General features: G+C 50.6%; 1 protein-coding gene across 2 annotated transcripts in view; it reads left to right on the forward strand.

Moving 5' to 3' along the window:
- The window catches only part of WNT5B (Wnt family member 5B), a 107,680-nt gene that overhangs the window by 85,724 nt on the left and 5,271 nt on the right, over positions 1-16,685 (forward strand). Inside the window, exons 2-5 of one of the 2 annotated variants that reach the window (XM_044229446.1) lie at positions 6,599-6,792; positions 9,658-9,809; positions 11,041-11,288; positions 15,677-15,969. In XM_044229446.1, the coding sequence (XP_044085381.1) occupies positions 9,733-9,809; positions 11,041-11,288; positions 15,677-15,969 (618 nt within the window). In that variant the 5' untranslated portion in view covers positions 6,599-6,792; positions 9,658-9,732. The remainder of the gene's footprint in view (positions 1-6,598; positions 6,793-9,657; positions 9,810-11,040; positions 11,289-15,676; positions 15,970-16,685) is intronic. The other variant, XM_044229445.1, reaches the window with a different exon arrangement.

A 16,685-nucleotide genomic window follows, 5' to 3' on the forward strand; every position in this document is an offset into this window, starting at 1 on the left:
TGGAAGCTGGGAATACCCGCTCCAAAAAACACTTTAATTTTATTTCCACCAACTGTCGGGAAAGTAGACCACACAAAAGAATGCTCTGCCTCAGGGCTGAGAGGATTCATTGAGAAAAGCTTGGAAGGAAGAGCTAGAGAGACCTAGAGTCAGAGAGAGACCCCTGGGAGAAATAATTAAGGCTGGCAGGGAAAGGCTATGTTAATTGAGCTGAGAAGAAAGATGAGCATCTGGGGATTCCTTCAAGAGGTTATGGGATTTTCTGATCCAGTCTTGGATACATAATTGCATTCATCTTTGGTCATTACTTTAAAAATATTTTTAAGGGAGAAAAGTCTCTGTGAAAAAAAATCCATATGAGAGAAACAACTAGCTATAGGACTAAATGGCAAAAATTGGGGGAAATGGGGGGGGCGGTTTGCAGCAGGCAGAAGGCGGTTTTGTCGGATCCTCGTTTCCTGGAGGGTGAAGAGAAGAAACAAAACGCTGGGCTGGCCCCTGGTACGGTCATGTACAACGTCATGTACACATTTAAGGGTACAGCCCATCTAGGCCTTGCAAGCCACGCATGGTCCCTCTGTGGTTTGTGTTGAACAACACCCTCCCTCCCCAGAAACCCCACACGCCCTCAAATAGTTATCCCAAGTGGTTGTCTCTGAGCCTACATTTTTCAACCTGCATTTCAGGCAGAGGTTTCTTTTTGAATATGAGGACCCTTTTTTAAACTCCTCCCCACAGAAGGTCACGTGACCCCTGAGACTATAGTCAAACTTTCCACTGAGGAAATATATAAAGATCCCCTTAAACCATTAGGTGTTAAGGAGACTTTTTCCTCATTTTATTTATTTATTTATTTACTTACTTATTTATTTTTAAAAAGCTCTAGGCCAAACATGGGGCTTGAACTCACAACCCTGAAATCAAGAGTCATGTGCTCTGAGTCAGTCAGATGCCCCGACTTGTTCTCATTTTAAAATATATTTTAAAGGGGCGCCTGGGTGGCTCCGTTGGTTAAGCGTCTGCCTTCAGCTCAGGTCATGATCCTAGGATCCTGGGATCAAGCCCCGCATCATCAGGCTCCTTGCTCAGTGGGGAGCCTGCTTCTCCCTTTCTCTCTGCCTGCTTGTACTCTTTTTCTGTCAAATAAATAAAATATTTTTTAAAATTTTTTTTAGGGATGCCTGCCTTCAGCTCGAGTCATGATTCTAGAACCTGGGGATCGAACCCCGTGTCAGGCTCCCTGCTCAGCGGGGAGCCTGCTTCTCCCTCTGCTTGCCGCTCGCCTCGCTTGTGCTCTCTCTCTGTCAAATAAAATCTTTTTTAAAAATGTGTTTTGTTGTATAATAAAACATATAGAGAACAGTACACAGAGCACATATGCACAACGTAGTACATTGTTTAAAAGGGAACTGCCACGTATCCATTACTGAGGTTGAGAAATAAGGCATTGCTGGCACTCCAGAGATTAATTCTCTTATGCCCTATCCTCGTCACGGTCCCCTTTCCACCCTTGAGAAAACCACTCTCCTGACAGTCACAGTCAATCTTTCCCTGCCTTCCCCATGTACAGATCCCTGAACAATATGGAATCACAGTTTATATATTTTTCCTTGTAACTTGCTTCATTCACTTTCACCAGTGCCTAATATTTCATTAATTGGTCCATCCATTGTTGATGGATAGGTGTGTTGTTTCTAGTTTAAGGCTTCTATTTTTTTTTTTTTTTAAGAGACTGTGCAGGCAAGCGAAGCAGGAGAGGGGCAGAGGGAGAGAGAGAATTTTTTTTTTTTTTTAAGATTTTATTTATTTATGAGAGAGAAAGAGGGAGTGGAGGGAGGGGCAGAGGGAGGGGAACAAGCAGACCCTGCACTGAGCCCCATTTGGGGCTCAATCCCAGGAACCTGAGATCATGACCTAGAGTCAGACAACTAACTGACCAGCCCCCTGGGCACCCCTCCAGTTTTAGGCTCTTAATAGCACTGCTATTCTTGACAGGCACCCCTGTGTGCACGTGGGCAGATGTCTCCAGCAAGATGGAATTGCTGCTTTATCAGGAACGCTTAAAAAATAAAATGTAACAGCTTTGTTGAGATGTAACTCCAGTACCATAGGATCTGCCTGTATAAAGTGTACCATTCAGTGGTTTTTAATATGTTCCTGGGGTTGTGCAACTGCCCCCACAATCATCAGTAACACTTCCAAATGAATTAGTGTCTTATTAATTGTAAGGGTCTACATACCCGTAGACCATCACGGAGGGGAAGTAGTTGGACGTCTGTATTCCTTCCAGAGATAGTGTTGATTTGTATATGTTCTTTGGTTCCGGGGCGCCCGGATAAGGAGCCACTGGGTTAAGGCACTGACAGGTAGAAATTTGCCATTAACACAGATACACGTTACCTGAAGGATTTAGCCTGTTAATTCCTTACAGAGCACCGTGCGCTGCTTTATGGCAGAGGTTCTTAAATTTGCGTGTGCATCAGAAGCACCTGGAAGGCATGTGGAAACAGATTGCTGGGCCGAAGTTGCAGAATTCAGCAGGTCTGGGTGGGGCTCAAGAATTCGGATATCTAATCAGCTTCCAAGCCATACTGATACTGTGAGTCTGGAGACCGCACTTGGAGCAACCTGGTAGCTGGCTATTACCCTGGAAATGAGAGAACGGAGAGTGGAAGGAATTCATTCAGTCATTCCAAAGATAAGAATTAGACAAAAGACACTTACAAATCGTTGGAGGCATTCACAGGCTCTGGTGGCTCGGAGTGGGGCAGCAGGGGCAGAGGGTGGGGAATACGCTTTGTAAATACTACAGAGCCCCAGTCAAGAGGACTTGACAATTGGTTTGATGTGGAGGGTAAGGGAGAGGCAGGAGTCAAGACGGACAGCAAGGTTTTAGGCCTGGATCCAGGAAGAGACTTGGAGGATGAAGAACAAGCAAGATTGTAAGGAAGAGTGTGATCGATCAGTATCTCAACTGCTGCCCTTGGCTCTCTGGGAAGATTCACCCAGCTTCCATTTCATGGTCAGAAAGGTGACTGATCCCCGTCAGGTCTCATTCCTGCAGATCACGCAAGATTTCCTGGGTTACAGATGCTGAATGCTTTCGGTGGGAATTCAGTATTGGGGTTCAGAGAGACTCCGTAAATTTAATGAAAAACAATGATTCTGAGGACTGGAATTATTGAAGTCCTTCTTTATTGCAATCTCTCTCCAACCCTTCTCAAAGCACCTTGAAATGTTCTGTCTTTGACCAAACGCATCTTTCTGGGAAATCCTTCTTTCCCTTTTCTCCTCCTTAAAGCCTATGCTTTCTTCAAGGTCCTACTCCAGTCCCGCATTCTTGAAGGATCCTATGAAGGTTCTCTTGGACTCCTCAGGCACTTTGTGTGTCCTGCCTTTCAGAGTAGGTTTTTCATGTTTCCCACAGCTAGACCCAAGCCCTGCAAGGAGAAATGTCTTAGACATTTTCAGGTTATCATATAATAAATGGCTTTAGAGGCTGCCGGCTACTCTTGTCTTTGAAGAAAAGGTAGTTTCTAAAGCTGAGACCTGGAATCTCCAGAATCTCAATTAGCACTAACAGTAGACCCCCAAATAAGAAGATATGGGCTGGGCCATCAGGAAGCCCAAAGGCCTCCTTTGTCTCCACAAGAGGGTGGCCTCCCTAGACTGCCTTCTATTTTCTTTTTCTTAAGATTTTATTTATTTTTTTTTGAGAGAGAGAGTAAGCTAGAGAGAGCCCGAGCTGAATGAACCTGAGCTGGGTGGAGGGGCAGAGGGAGAGAAACAGGTCGACTCCTTGCTGAGCAGGGAGCCCAAGGACCTTGGGCTTGAATCCAGGAACAGGACAGGAGCTGAAGGCAGACGCTTAACCAACTGAGCCACTCAGCCCTGCCTTCCATGTTCTTGAGAGCTCAAATTTGCCTGTTGGCCTGGTTTGTCTTTTCTACCCCAACATGAACATAAACACCAGCTCTCTCAAAGCTATTTCAATTTCTCCAGCATTAAGCAGCCAGACCTATTCCCCCCCCTTTTTTTAAGGTTTTATTTATTTATTTGACAGAGAGAGAGAGTGAGAGAGGGAACACAAGCAGGGGGAGTGGGAGAGGGAGAAGCAGGCTTCCACTGAGCAGTGAGCCAGATGCGGGGCTCGATCCCAGAACCCTGGGATCATGACCCAAACTGAAGGCAGACACTTAATGACTGGGCCACCAAGGCGCCTGCCGCCAGACCTATTCTCAATCCATATAGCATTTGGTTGGAGAAAAGTCTGGCTCTTTCCGTTCAACCGTGTGTGTGTGTGTGTGTGTGTGTGTTTATACTAGCAACTTTGCAATCAGCCTTTTTTTTTGTGGAGGGGGATAAACATTGCTTTTTGTGCTGCTTCCTATAAATCAGGATGTTATTATCTGACAGTTTACTAGTCACAGCCTTAGTGCAATGGTGAAAAGAAGAGAAACAGAGTGGAGAAGGTGTTATGTTCCACAGATGGGGGAACTACCAACAGGGGAGGAGCAGAAAGATCTGGATTCCAAGCTGGGGTCGACCCTTCCATTGCTGTATGAGCAAGTGTCTTAACCTCTTTATGCTTTAGTTTTCCTATATTCAGAGGAAGGATAATAATGGCATAGACCACACAGAATTTTAATGAAGATTAAATGAAAAAATTGGCTGGAAGATATTTGGCTTAGTGCGTGTAGAAGGTGCTCAGTAAGTTGCCTCTAATGTGAAGTACTGTCACCACTTATCCACCAAGAGCAATTTCTTATTGCCTAGTATACTGGGCACAATGGCGCATACAGAGGAAGTAGGGGAGGTAGGTTTGTACATTCGGAAAATGTTGCATCTACTGGAAGAAACATGCACAGTTCCGAGGCAGTCTGTGTGGGATGGGGTCCTCACAAGGGCCCAGGAAATCCCAAGTCAATGGAAGAATTTTCATGGTGTGGGATTAATCAAAGACAGTTTTATGGAGGAGGTGAATCTTGAGCATGGACTTTAAGTATCGTTGGAGACTAGAAAGCATTGCTGGGAAGAGGAACAGAATGAGGGCTTGGGGGGAAAGCAGAGCTTGTTCTAGGAGCAGGGGAGGTTGGAGAAGAGACCCCATAGTGGGAATTTCAGGAGAAGAATAAGATGTAAAGTGAGGCCAGGCTGGGAAGTTTAGGACAATAGAAGAGCTGGGAACCACTGTAAGTCTTCAGATGGGAATATGATGTGAGATCAGTGTTTCACGAAAATGGGTGTGGAACCATTGGGTTAAACCACAGAGGACGTCTCTGGTGTTCAGGTGTAATGAGGGTGGGCACTTATCTGAAAACAAGGAAGGCCATTAGTGAACTTGGGTGCATTGTAGGAGGTGTTTGTCAAGTGTTTTTAGATCCATACAGAATCTCTCTTGAGGCACCTGCGTGGTTCAGTCAGTTAAGTGTCTGACTCTTAATCTCAGGGTCCTGAGTTCAAGCCCGGCATTGGACTACATGCTGGGTGTGGAGCCTACTTAAAAAAATAAAAATAAAAATAAAAGACTCTTTCCCTACAGTGGTGGAAATGGAGTGGCAGACGGAAGAGAAGGCTCTGTCCCTCCTTCTCCTCCTCCACCTGCCCCCACAGAAATCATCCAATCACTGACAGGCACTGGGGCATCAGTGTAGCCAGAGTGTCGCAAAGGGAGCCACTCCCTTCCCCAAGATTGCTAAGAGTGTCTATCTGATTATGTCAGGAACATTAACAAAATCGCAAAGGTGCTGTTTTTTAAGGAGGTTCCACACCCCAGCTTGAACTCACAACCCTGAGATCAAGAGTCATGTGCTCTACCACTGAGCCAGCCAGGTGCCCTGCAAATTTTTTTTTTTAATATTTTATTTATTTGTCAGAGAGAAAGAGAAAGAGAGCACAAGCAGGGGGAGCAGCAGGCAGAGGGAGAGGGAGAAGCAGGCTCCCCACTGAGCAAGGATCCCAGTGCAGGGCTCCATCCCAGGTCTCTGGGATCATGACCTGAGCCGAAGGCAGCCGCTTAACGACTGAGCCACCCAGGTGTCCCTGCAAAATGTATTTTTTAATCAAACGTTCCATAGCTCCTCCTTGGGAGGAGGAGAATGAATTGGCAGAATGAATTGGCCAGTGGTAACCAGGAAAAGGTTCCCATGGAGGCCGCTGGTTATTTCTGGGTAGGTTTCCAGGTGTGAGGATGCCTCTCTGGGGCAACGGGACAGGTGTGCGATACGGCACCAAATCGTGTGTGACTCATACCTTGCTTGAGTTCTCTGGCTCTGGGGGAGGTCCGTCCTGAATCCCCCAGAGGTGACTTTTGTGAATAGCTAATGACCTTGTCAAAGCCCTTGCCACGTGTGCTGGGCACTCCTTTGGTTGTGGGGGTAAAGCCAGGCCTCTCAGTCTCAGTAAAGGACATGGCATGGTAGGGTCCAGGATGTGGGGTCACAGCCGCCCTGTCACCTCCCTGGCACCACAGCAGTTTGAGGAGAGGTGGGCTGGATAGATAGTTCAGAGTCTGGCTTTCCCTACAGGACCCTGAAGAATGTAAGCTCTCACCCTTTACCATTCTCGGTTCTTGTCCTGGCTTTTCTTCTCCTTACAGTGTTCACTGGACCTGACACATGAGGCCTTGACTTGCTCCCGTTGACTGCCATAACTCTGGCCCTCAGAGCACTCACTGCCACAGACGAGGCCCCCAGTGCACATCTGATGAACGGCTTTAATGAATAAACAAATAATGGACTGAAGAAGTAGGGCAGAGCTGATGTCTGCCCAGCTCCTCCTGGGCCTCTGCAGGTCTCTTCCCCTCCCCTGACTCTCTATCCCTAAAAGACAGAGACCTTGGAGTTCCCCACGACTCACTGTGTTTGCAGTATTTGATATGGGATTCACCCCCACCCCAACCCTTCTCTGAGGAAATCTGTAGTCAGGACAAAAGGCAGCACAAGGAATTCTCTGTCCCTGTATTTTCCGTATTTACTAGATCTTTCTTCCTACGTGAAGAAGAGCCTCCCCTGGTTGAGTCCTGCTGTAAAACTCACCTGTGACCCGCAGTCAGGGCTTTCCACGTGTCCTATCCATCCCCACCCAGCTTCCCTCCACCCTGGCTGGGCAGAGGCCAGAAGTTTCCACGCTGCCCTTGCCGATGAAACCAATCGCCAGTCTTGGCTTTTCTCCTCCCAGCTCCGCACAAGGGAAGCCAAGAATGTCATTCAGGGCAGAGAGCTGGCCCACTGGGCTCTGTGACAGGCTGAGGGTGGCTCACATCTGCCTGTATCCTGAGGGGTTGTCGTGGGGAGGAGGAGGGAACGTTGTACAATTCCAGGTGCTGCATATCTGGAAGGCAGAGAAAGAAGTCACCACACGGGTGGCAGTCCTTTTTGTTTTCTTTTCTTTTCTTTTTGAAGTTTTAAAAATACATATTTTTTTAATGAGCTGAAAGTTTGATGGAAAGCACAGCGTGGAGGGAACAGCTGGGCAGTGAGCCCTGATCTGTTTAGGTTTGCCAGGCACCGAGGGGCGGGATTAGCGGCTCTTGGGAAGTTTGGCTCTAGCTGGCCTGTCACTGGGGAGTCAAAGCCACAGTGACCGTTAGCAGGCACGGAGTCCTGTCCTTGGCTCAGAAACGGTCCCCCCCCACACCACCATGTGGCCTCGGCTGAACCCAGGAGCTGCAGAGCCAGAAAGGTTTCACAGGAGCTTGACGAAAAGGTGTGGCAGAAGTGAGAGACGCTGATGTGAGGGGGGCATCCCCGGGGATAAGAAGTGTCACCCTTTGGGAGACAGAACTCTGCTCGCTGGCTGGCAGTGGCAACGTGTGAGGCTGTCTGTGAGGGCAGGAGGGAGGCATGGTGGTGGGAGGGCAGGTGTGGGGGAGGGAGGAGGACCACAGGGAATGGGGGCAGCTCTGACTCCTCAGTCCCCAAGAAGGACTGGTAGGTGGAGTTGAGGATGTTTGCACAAGCAAACCCTTTGAAGCTCTTCTCTCGTCCTCCCCGCTCTGGACCTGGTTCCCTCCCCTCCATAAAGCCATTAGCTTCTGGTGCCAGCCCTATCTCTGCTCCATCTCTCTTGGTTCCAGTCGGTGCATTCACAGACCTCCTGCCCTGAGGGACGGGGAGGATTTATGGGGGGGAGAGGGTTGAGGGGGAGGGGGCATCCTTTAGAGGAGGAGAGGTCTGTTAGGAAAGCAGGGTGTGGGGAGCTGTTAGTCGACCGCGCTAGAGGCCGGATCATTTCCGAGCTGGCTCTGCATGACAAAGGGGAAGGAGCAAGTTTCTTCTTTGATCTGCCCCCTGCCGGCCCCGCACACCTGCCTGTTGGTGCTCCCGCCCCAGCTGAGACCTCAAGAAGGAAAACCAAAAGGGGGTGGGAACCAGGCTGTGGCCCAGCTTTCCTGGATCCTGTTCAGGTCACCTTCCTCTCTTGGTGGCCCCAGGACAAAAATATCTCCCAGGCTGATGACCCGAAGCACCTGCCGCCCCCTCCCGGAGAGCCTGGAGTCCTAGGGCCGGGGGAGCCTCGCGGTGAGACCGGGTGGGAGCGGCTGGGAGCGCGTGCCAGTTTGTGTGTGCGCGCGCGCGTGTGTGGAGTTGGAGGTGTTAAGGGGTCTGGGAAGAAGACTCATTGGAGACGTGGGGTCACGCCCTGGATGGAAGCTAAGGGGGAAACGAGGTGGGGGTGAGAGGGAGGGGGCGTGTTTTTATAGACTTGTTCTAGGATCCAGAAGCAAGGATTTTCCGCCTGTTTCCAAGGGCTGGAGAAAAGGTGCTCTTTCGGGGGATACAGACACCGGCGCGAGTTACAATCAGCATAGGCAAAGACGTGGGAGGTTCTTGAGCTACAAGGGAAGGGGTCGTTGCTTCTGGAAGATGGGTCCTGGGCACAGACCATTGAGGCTGGGGTTGCAGACCCAGAGCTTACCCTTGCTGTCAGCTCTCCTGGCCGCCCCTAGAGGGCCACAGCGCAGAGGAGGGCAAGGAGGCCACCTAGGAAGAGACCACCTCACCCGAGGGAGCTTTGGGGACACATGGCATTTCTCAGACAAGTTGCCCTGAGGAAGTGCAGAGTCCTCACTCTTCTGTCTGCTCTGTTCCCGGTAAACAAGGGCTGGGATGTGGAAGCTTCCTTGGAGTGGGAAGTTGGGGAGGGAAGACTCCTATTGGGCTGTGGGCAAATCCAACTCCCCAGCTGTTCTTAGTGCCTGGAGGAGAGTTTGGGCTGGAGTGAGACGCACAGGGAGGAGCGGATGATGCAGTGGTTTCTTTGGATGTTCTGGAAGAAGGGCAGGTGTGCTCTACAGCAACCAAAGCATCTTCCTCAAAGCTACCTTGAGCACACTCTGTTCTGGAAATGACTTGTTTTCCTTTCTCTTTTCTCCTTTCTCAGCTCATTGTTCCCTTTGGAATTGGGTCCTGGGTAGGGTTCCCACAGTTTGGGGTAAGAGACACAAAGGCAGCCCCCCCGGTGAGAAGAGTAGCAGTAGGAGATGGAGGATGGAAAGAGGCTGACTCTCTTTGTGGGGGGAACAGAACTTGATGTTGGACACCCCCCACCACCACCCAGCTCATTCTCGGTGCTTTCCCCGATCCCCCTCTCCGCAGGTCCTGCCTCGTTGGCTACATCTCCACATTGATTCTCCCTCCATTCTCTCTTCTCCAGGGAGCCCCATTTCAGAAGCCAACCGCCCCCGGGGTCTTCCCAGGGCACTGGGGAGGGCCGAGGCCCAGGCCCACCATGCCCAGCCTGTTGCTGCTCGCTGCTGCTCTGCTGTCCAGCTGGGCCCAGCTTCCGGCTGAAGCCAGCTCCTGGTGGTGAGTGAGAGAGGCTGAGGCCCTTCTCTACAACCTACGCCTCTTTGGTAATTAAATGTGGAGAAGGGTCACTGTGGGTTGTGTTCCTTCCTTTATTCGTAGGACTCCTAAGGACCGCTTTTATCCCAGGAAAACTAGGACAGCCTTTTCTCTCACAAGCCCCCAGAGCTAAAGGTTCAGCAAGGATAAAGGATTAGTGCATTTGGATTTTTCCTCTGATCCTGTCCACTTTCCCCCTTTTGGGGACCTTCCTCTGTCCCCATGGATTGTTAGAAATAGCTCTTGCTTTGCTATTGGATCAGTAAGAACATGGATTTCTTTTTTTCCCCGGTGGGTACAGGGAGAGTAGAATTCCTATTTGATAAGTCTGATGACCAGATGAGAGATTTGCAGGACCATTGTGCGTGGCCTTCTTTTGTGTTTTTAAGACTATTGTCATGGCCAAGTCAACCTGGAAATGGCCAGCCCTCCCCACCTATCTTGCCGAGTCTGGGCCCCCTTACATTGGTCTCAGAGGTACCTCTACCGTCTTCTCCTCTAACTGACCACTTTTCTGTTTCTGGTAGAGGATGAGCCAAAGCGAGAGCCCCTGAATGGATAGACTGGCTTAGGGGATTTGTGGGTGGGATATGGAAGCTAAAACATTTAGAAAACGTTTAGACTAGGTTGTAAGGTATGTAAATTGGCTTCTGTTTGCCAGTCGTAAGGGCAGTGTTACTTGAAGGAATTTACTGCTTTCCATCACACCCTGCACTTGGGTTAGAGTGAGTGCGTCACCCGCACTCCCCGAATAAGTCATGTGCTCTCCTGTGGAGGCTTGGCTGTTTCTGTCCTCTGCCTGGAATGAATGTCCTCCGCCCGTTCTATCGCCCTTCTCTGCCTGTCCTCCATCCTTTAAGACCCCCTTCACACTCTGGCCATTGCCTTATAAAAATCTTTTCTCTGGCTGGAAGAGCTCTTTCTCTGTCTGATCACCATGGAGCCAGAAGCTCAAGTCTAGCTTTGGCCCTTGACCTCTCCCATATCATCCGCATTTGTGCCTCAGTTTTCTACAGAGCCCTGTGAAGGCAGGGCCTCTGTTTTAGCAGATTTCTTTTCCACACCCTTAGTACAGGGCCTTGCACACAGAAGGAAAGCCCTTGCTAAATGATTCGAGTGAATGATTTCAGGCTGCACGCAAGCCTAGGCTCACCCCTGGGCCTTCCGTCCCCTTTCTGGATCTCCGCTGTAGGTCATTAGCTCTGAACCCGGTGCAGAGACCTGAGATGTTTATCATCGGTGCCCAGCCCGTGTGCAGCCAGCTTCCTGGGCTCTCCCCTGGCCAGAGGAAGCTGTGCCAACTGTACCAGGAGCACATGGCCTACATCGGGGAGGGAGCCAAGACAGGCATCAAGGAGTGCCAGTACCAATTTCGCCAGCGGCGGTGGAACTGTAGCACAGTGGACAACGCATCCGTCTTTGGGAGAGTCATGCAGATAGGTAAGAGCCCACCACCAACACGTGGCTGGCTACAGGAGCCGGGCTCACCTCCCTGGCCTGGCACAGAGAGCCCCCACGAGTGTCTAGGTGAGTTCTCCAAGGCTTGGAAGTGGTGTGCAAGGGGAGTGGGAGATGCACACGGGAAGCAGAGTCTCAGATGGGATGTCGGTCCCCACCCCTGCTAGCGCTCTGGGAGCCCTCTGCTCCCAGCTTCACCCTATCTGGGGCAGTCCGCCGGCGGCTCACTCCAGTAAGGTAGCAGAGACAGCAGAGTTGAGTCAGAGTGGATTAGCAGATGTGCCCACCACCACTGACCTTTGTCTCAGCACAGATGGGCGGGGGTCAGACAGGGGAAGGGCTTTGACAGCATTGGGTAGAGAACCGAAAATCGCAGCTCTGAAAGTTGAGATGAATTTTGCCTCTGCCACTTGGACCCTGAGCACGAGAGAGAAACTTTGGGCCAAACTGATGACAGCTGTCATTAACCTGACCCAGATCCAGTCCTGACTTTTTCATTCCAAAGGGATGTGTGTGAATGTGGGGGAAGGGGACACATCCAGAAGAAAGATGAGAGGCCACCTCTTCCTGGAGTCCTGTCCCTTCCCCTCTCCCCCACTCTCGGACTCTCTGGCTGCCCTATTGCTTAGATGGAGGTGTGATTTGGGGTCTAATTGTTTTAAGGTCCTTTTGAAATGCAATCCTCCCCTCCCTGGCAAGAAATTGAGAAATCCGGCCCTATTCTATTGGGTCTGATCCCCAGGGCCATAGAAAGAAGGTGTTAGGGCACTGTATTCTCCTGTCTCCCTTCTCCAAAAGAATTTCCCCTCCAAGGAAGGAGGACATTTGGGAGTTATCTGGGGCTGGGCTTTTCCCCTCAAAGAAGAATGATTTTAGCAGCAAGCAAGGTATGAGGAAGGCCCCTCCCTCCGACCTCTTTCCCCTACCCGTGTTGACGAGTGAGGACAGGGCGGGGGAGGGGGGGCTGGGGGAGAGTATGCTTTGAACCTTGCTGCCCTCGTCCTTCCTCTAGACTCAAGGTCTAGACAAGAGGGCTCACGTGTTCCTGCCACAGTCTTACTCGGCAGCTTTCCTAAAGGAATGGACTTGGGGTTGAGTGGGAACTGTTTATAATTTATTGATTCTTTTCAAATACACTTAGTATCCAGTAAAGTCTTAGCAGCACTCCCGGCACTGGGTTCTGGGTGTGGACAGCGGGAGGACCACAGGTTTAGAGAGAGGCATCCAGAAATCACTTTTCAGGGACCTAATGTGTGCCTGACATCAGCTAGATCCTTTTTGTGTGTAATGTTATTTGAGTGAGGGCCAAAAAGTGAGCTTCACTTGAGGAAAGGAAGGAGTTAGCAGGAATGGAAGTGCCACTGGGTGCAGACTGGCTTGGGGAAATGACTTGTGCAAGCCTAACCTCCCATTCTCCCTGGACCCTATTCTGTTATGAACGGAACTGCCTGCTTGCCTTATTTTCATAGTTTCTCTTTGTAGCTTCCCTGCAGACTTATGCTACCTGGGAAGGTATCCTCCGTTTATGCCCTTGGGCCCAGGGTGCCTCTTGGGGAATCCTCCCTCAGGGCTCTCCTATACGACTTCAAGAAAGTCCTCCCTTCTTTGAAGCTGCTGCAAGGGTCCACCACCAGAGGGCAGCAGAGCAGCTTGGAGGGAGCCAGGGGCACGTGGCTCAGCCTTGGTCGGGGTGCATGGGGGCACCTTCCTGGCAGCTGGGTTGAACTACTGAGGAACAGAGAGAAGGCGTGCTCGTGTCCTGCTGCCTCCTGGTAGGGAAACGATGCCAAGTCTCTAGCAGCAACATGGCTGCGGGTTAATTAGCCTTTATCCTTGAGGTGGTTCAGGTTTCCATCCTGAGTTGTTTCTCCTACAGAGAAGCCCCCCCTTGCTGCCCGTTCCGAAGCCCTGTATTATGTCCTGCTGGCTGAGAGTAGGCACTACTAGTCTGTGCTTCCCGAAGGACCCAGTTGCTCCCCAGGAATGCAGAGCTGCCCACCCTCAGTGCCCCAACCAAAAGAGGCAGAGCCCTTGCCAGGACCCTAACCCACCTGAGGACAGAGTGGGATCTGAACCCATCATGGTAGGGCAGGACCGTCAGAGCCCATAGTGTCTGCACTATTTTGCTCAGACGCAGGCATATTATTTTGAAAGGCAGTTCTGAGAGGCATGATTCAGCTTGGAAAAGCGTGTTTGCTAGAGCACTGAGGAAGAAATCAGACATATGTAGCCTGGAAAAGACAACACATAAAAGGCCTATCAGTTGTTTTCAAATGCTGAAAGGCTGTCAAACGGGAAGGGATTAGACAGCAGAGCTCCAGTGGGTGGAAGTTACAGGGAGGCGTTTTTCAACTGACTATAAGAAAGAACGTTCTGGTGATTAAAGTCATTAAAAAGATGATGGGCTGGGTTGCCTTGAAAACCCAGCCGGCTTCCCTGAGGAACGCTGTGTGAAGAATCCCCGTGGGAGGGATGTAGGCTACAGATCCAGGCTCCTCCCTGTCCCAGGATGCCCGGTCAGGGGGATGAGACGCCATCTTGGGAAGATTTTTCAGGCATGGTTCCCTCACAGAGGGCAATAGGCCCTCCTCCCTTCAAGCCTGTCGGTCACCCTAGCATCCTGGTTGCTCATTCTCCTAGTCTAACTACCCTAGATTAGATAGAGCCCTGGTCTCTGGCCACGGATCAGCCCTGACTCAGATGTGGGTCGCGATGGCTGAATCATGACTGTGACTTCCTGCCTCATCTGGGTTTTTCTTGTCCTGCTCCTAGTCTACATCTGACCAGAAGCTGACCCCTGGTTCCTTGAGAAAAACTGACCTGCCCATTCTGGTCTGGTGGCAAGCTTGACTGTGTCCCGCCTAGATGATCAAGAAGGAGGGCAAAGTGAGAGATCCTCCTAGACCAGTTGAGAACTGTAGACTGATTCCATCTTCACCAAGACAGGGATGTCTACTTCTTTTCTTTTTTTTTTTTTAAAGATTTTATTTATTTGTTTGAGAGAGAGAGAGAGAGAGAGTGTGTGTGTGTGTGTGTATAAGAGAGAGCACAACAGTCAGCAGGGGGAAGGCATAGAGGGAGAAACAGACTCCCTGCTGAGCGGGGAGCCAGATATGGAACTTGATCCCAGGACCTTGAGGGATCATGACCTGAGCCAAAGGCAGACCCTTAACTGAGACCCACCCAGGCGCCCCTATTTTATTTTATTTTTAAGATTTTGTTTTTTTAAGTAATCTCTATACCTGTCGTGGGGGTTGAGTTTACAGCCCCAAGATTAGGAGTCACACACTACCGACTGAGCCAGCCAAGCACCCTATTAGTTGCCTTTTTGATTCTAGCCATCCTCGTGCGTGTATAGTGGTTTTGCCAGGTGATGATTTTTTTTTTAAGATTTTATTTATTTATTTGTTGGAGAGAGTACAAGCAGGGGGAGCAGCAGGCAGAGGAAGAAGCAGACTCCCTGCTGAGCCAGGAGCCCAGTGTGGGACTTGATCCCAGGACTCTGGGATCATGACCTTAGCCGAAGGCAGACACTCAACTGACTGAGGCCCCCAGGCATCCTTTCATGGTGATTTTTATTTGCATTTCCCTGGAAGCTGAATATTATTTTTTATAAACATTTCTATTAAAGTGGAACATGTATCCTAGGAGTTTTAAGTGGTTCACTAGAGCAGTAGAGAGGAACATAGTTCAGAGTTTCTCCTGGAAGTGATCTGGACATTTAGTGGGATCGTGCCCAGTATCCTGTAGCTGTGGTTTCCCAGTGCTCTCGAGTCAGGAGGCAGCATGGATCCCGCGGAAGGCAGAGCAAAACAGTGTGGATGATTCTGGACATTGTAATTCCGGCTCACTTCTCCTCCTTGTCTCCACCACTGTCTAGCTAGATAATGGCAACAATAAAAAAGACAGATGTGTGGCCCATCAAGTGGTGAGAAATGGTGACCTGCGTTTTTGCTAGGATACAGACTCCTGCTATTGGTCCCATGATTTCTACTCTGGCTCATTCTGTTCGTCCCACATGTCCCATAAACTCCTTAATGCCCACTCTCCCCTCCATTTAGGTCTGCCTCCTCGGAATCTACTGGCCACGTAACCTTCCCTGGAATGGATGTTAGTGTGCGCCGGGGCTGGAGGGATTCATTCTAGTGTGTGAGCTCACAGGGTAGAGGAGACAAATTTCTGCTCATTATCAAGAGGAGTTCCTAACCATTAGAGCCATGGGATGTGAAAGATGCTTCTCCTGATATTTTTTCCCTCCTGGGAGTGTTAGAGGCCGGGCAGTGGTGTTGGGGCCAGGAAAGGTGGAAGGAAGGAAAGAGCCTGCTTAGGGAGCTGGCATCCCTCACCCCCTCTCCCGCCTTCTCTTGCAGGGAGCCGGGAGACCGCCTTCACCTACGCAGTGAGCGCCGCGGGGGTGGTGAATGCCATCAGCCGGGCTTGCAGGGAGGGCGAGCTCTCCACGTGCGGCTGCAGCCGGACAGCGAGGCCCAAGGACCTTCCCCGGGACTGGCTGTGGGGTGGCTGCGGGGACAATGTGGAGTACGGCTACCGCTTTGCCAAGGAATTCGTGGATGCCCGTGAGCGGGAGAAGAACTTCGCCAAGGGGTCGGAGGAGCAGGGTCGGGTGCTCATGAACCTGCAGAACAACGAGGCGGGGCGGAGGGTAAGAGGAGCTCCCCCACCTCCACACGCACACGCGCGCACACTCACACACATGCATGCGTGCGTACACACACACACACACATGCTCGCTAACCCGTTGCTCCTGGGCTGAGCTGGGACCCTGGCCTGGCCATGTGGAAGGGGGTCATCCTGACCACAGGAAATCTTACCTCCAGGATTATGGGATGACTACTTTTTTTTTTTTTTTTTTTTAAAGATTTCATTTATTTATTTGAGAGAGAAAGAGAGTGTGAGAGAGAGCCCACATTGCCGACCCGATCCATTTCACAAGGCTCCATTCCCCAGCTGGGCACGTGCCACTGTCATTTTTATAAACCTCGTTAATTTCACCCCAGGACGGCTGTCCCTAGAGCCCTTAGGAGCAGCCTTGTCATCAGATTTCAGGCGCTCGAAGTAGAGTTCTTGTCAAGCAGATAGGACAGTTGGAAGTTGAGGCCATGAGACCCAGCCTAGGGTTTATGATTTGTGAGAGACACAGGGGAAAGCAGAGCTGACATTTAAGAGTTGGTGTCGTGCCCATCCAGAGGCCTGATCCTAAAGCACGCGTCCACGCTAATGGCAAACACACTTCGACACCAGAGGGCTGAGCAGGAGGCAGGTGGGTGCCTCAGGGTCTCCCCTACAGAGAGGCATGAGGTCTGAGTGCTGGGTGGTACGAGTCGCTCCCGGCTCAGGGCCGGGTGTGGGGGGGAACCA

This window comes from Neovison vison, chromosome 12 (genome assembly GCF_020171115.1).
Source record: "Neovison vison isolate M4711 chromosome 12, ASM_NN_V1, whole genome shotgun sequence".
Lineage (NCBI taxonomy): Eukaryota > Metazoa > Chordata > Mammalia > Carnivora > Mustelidae > Neogale > Neogale vison.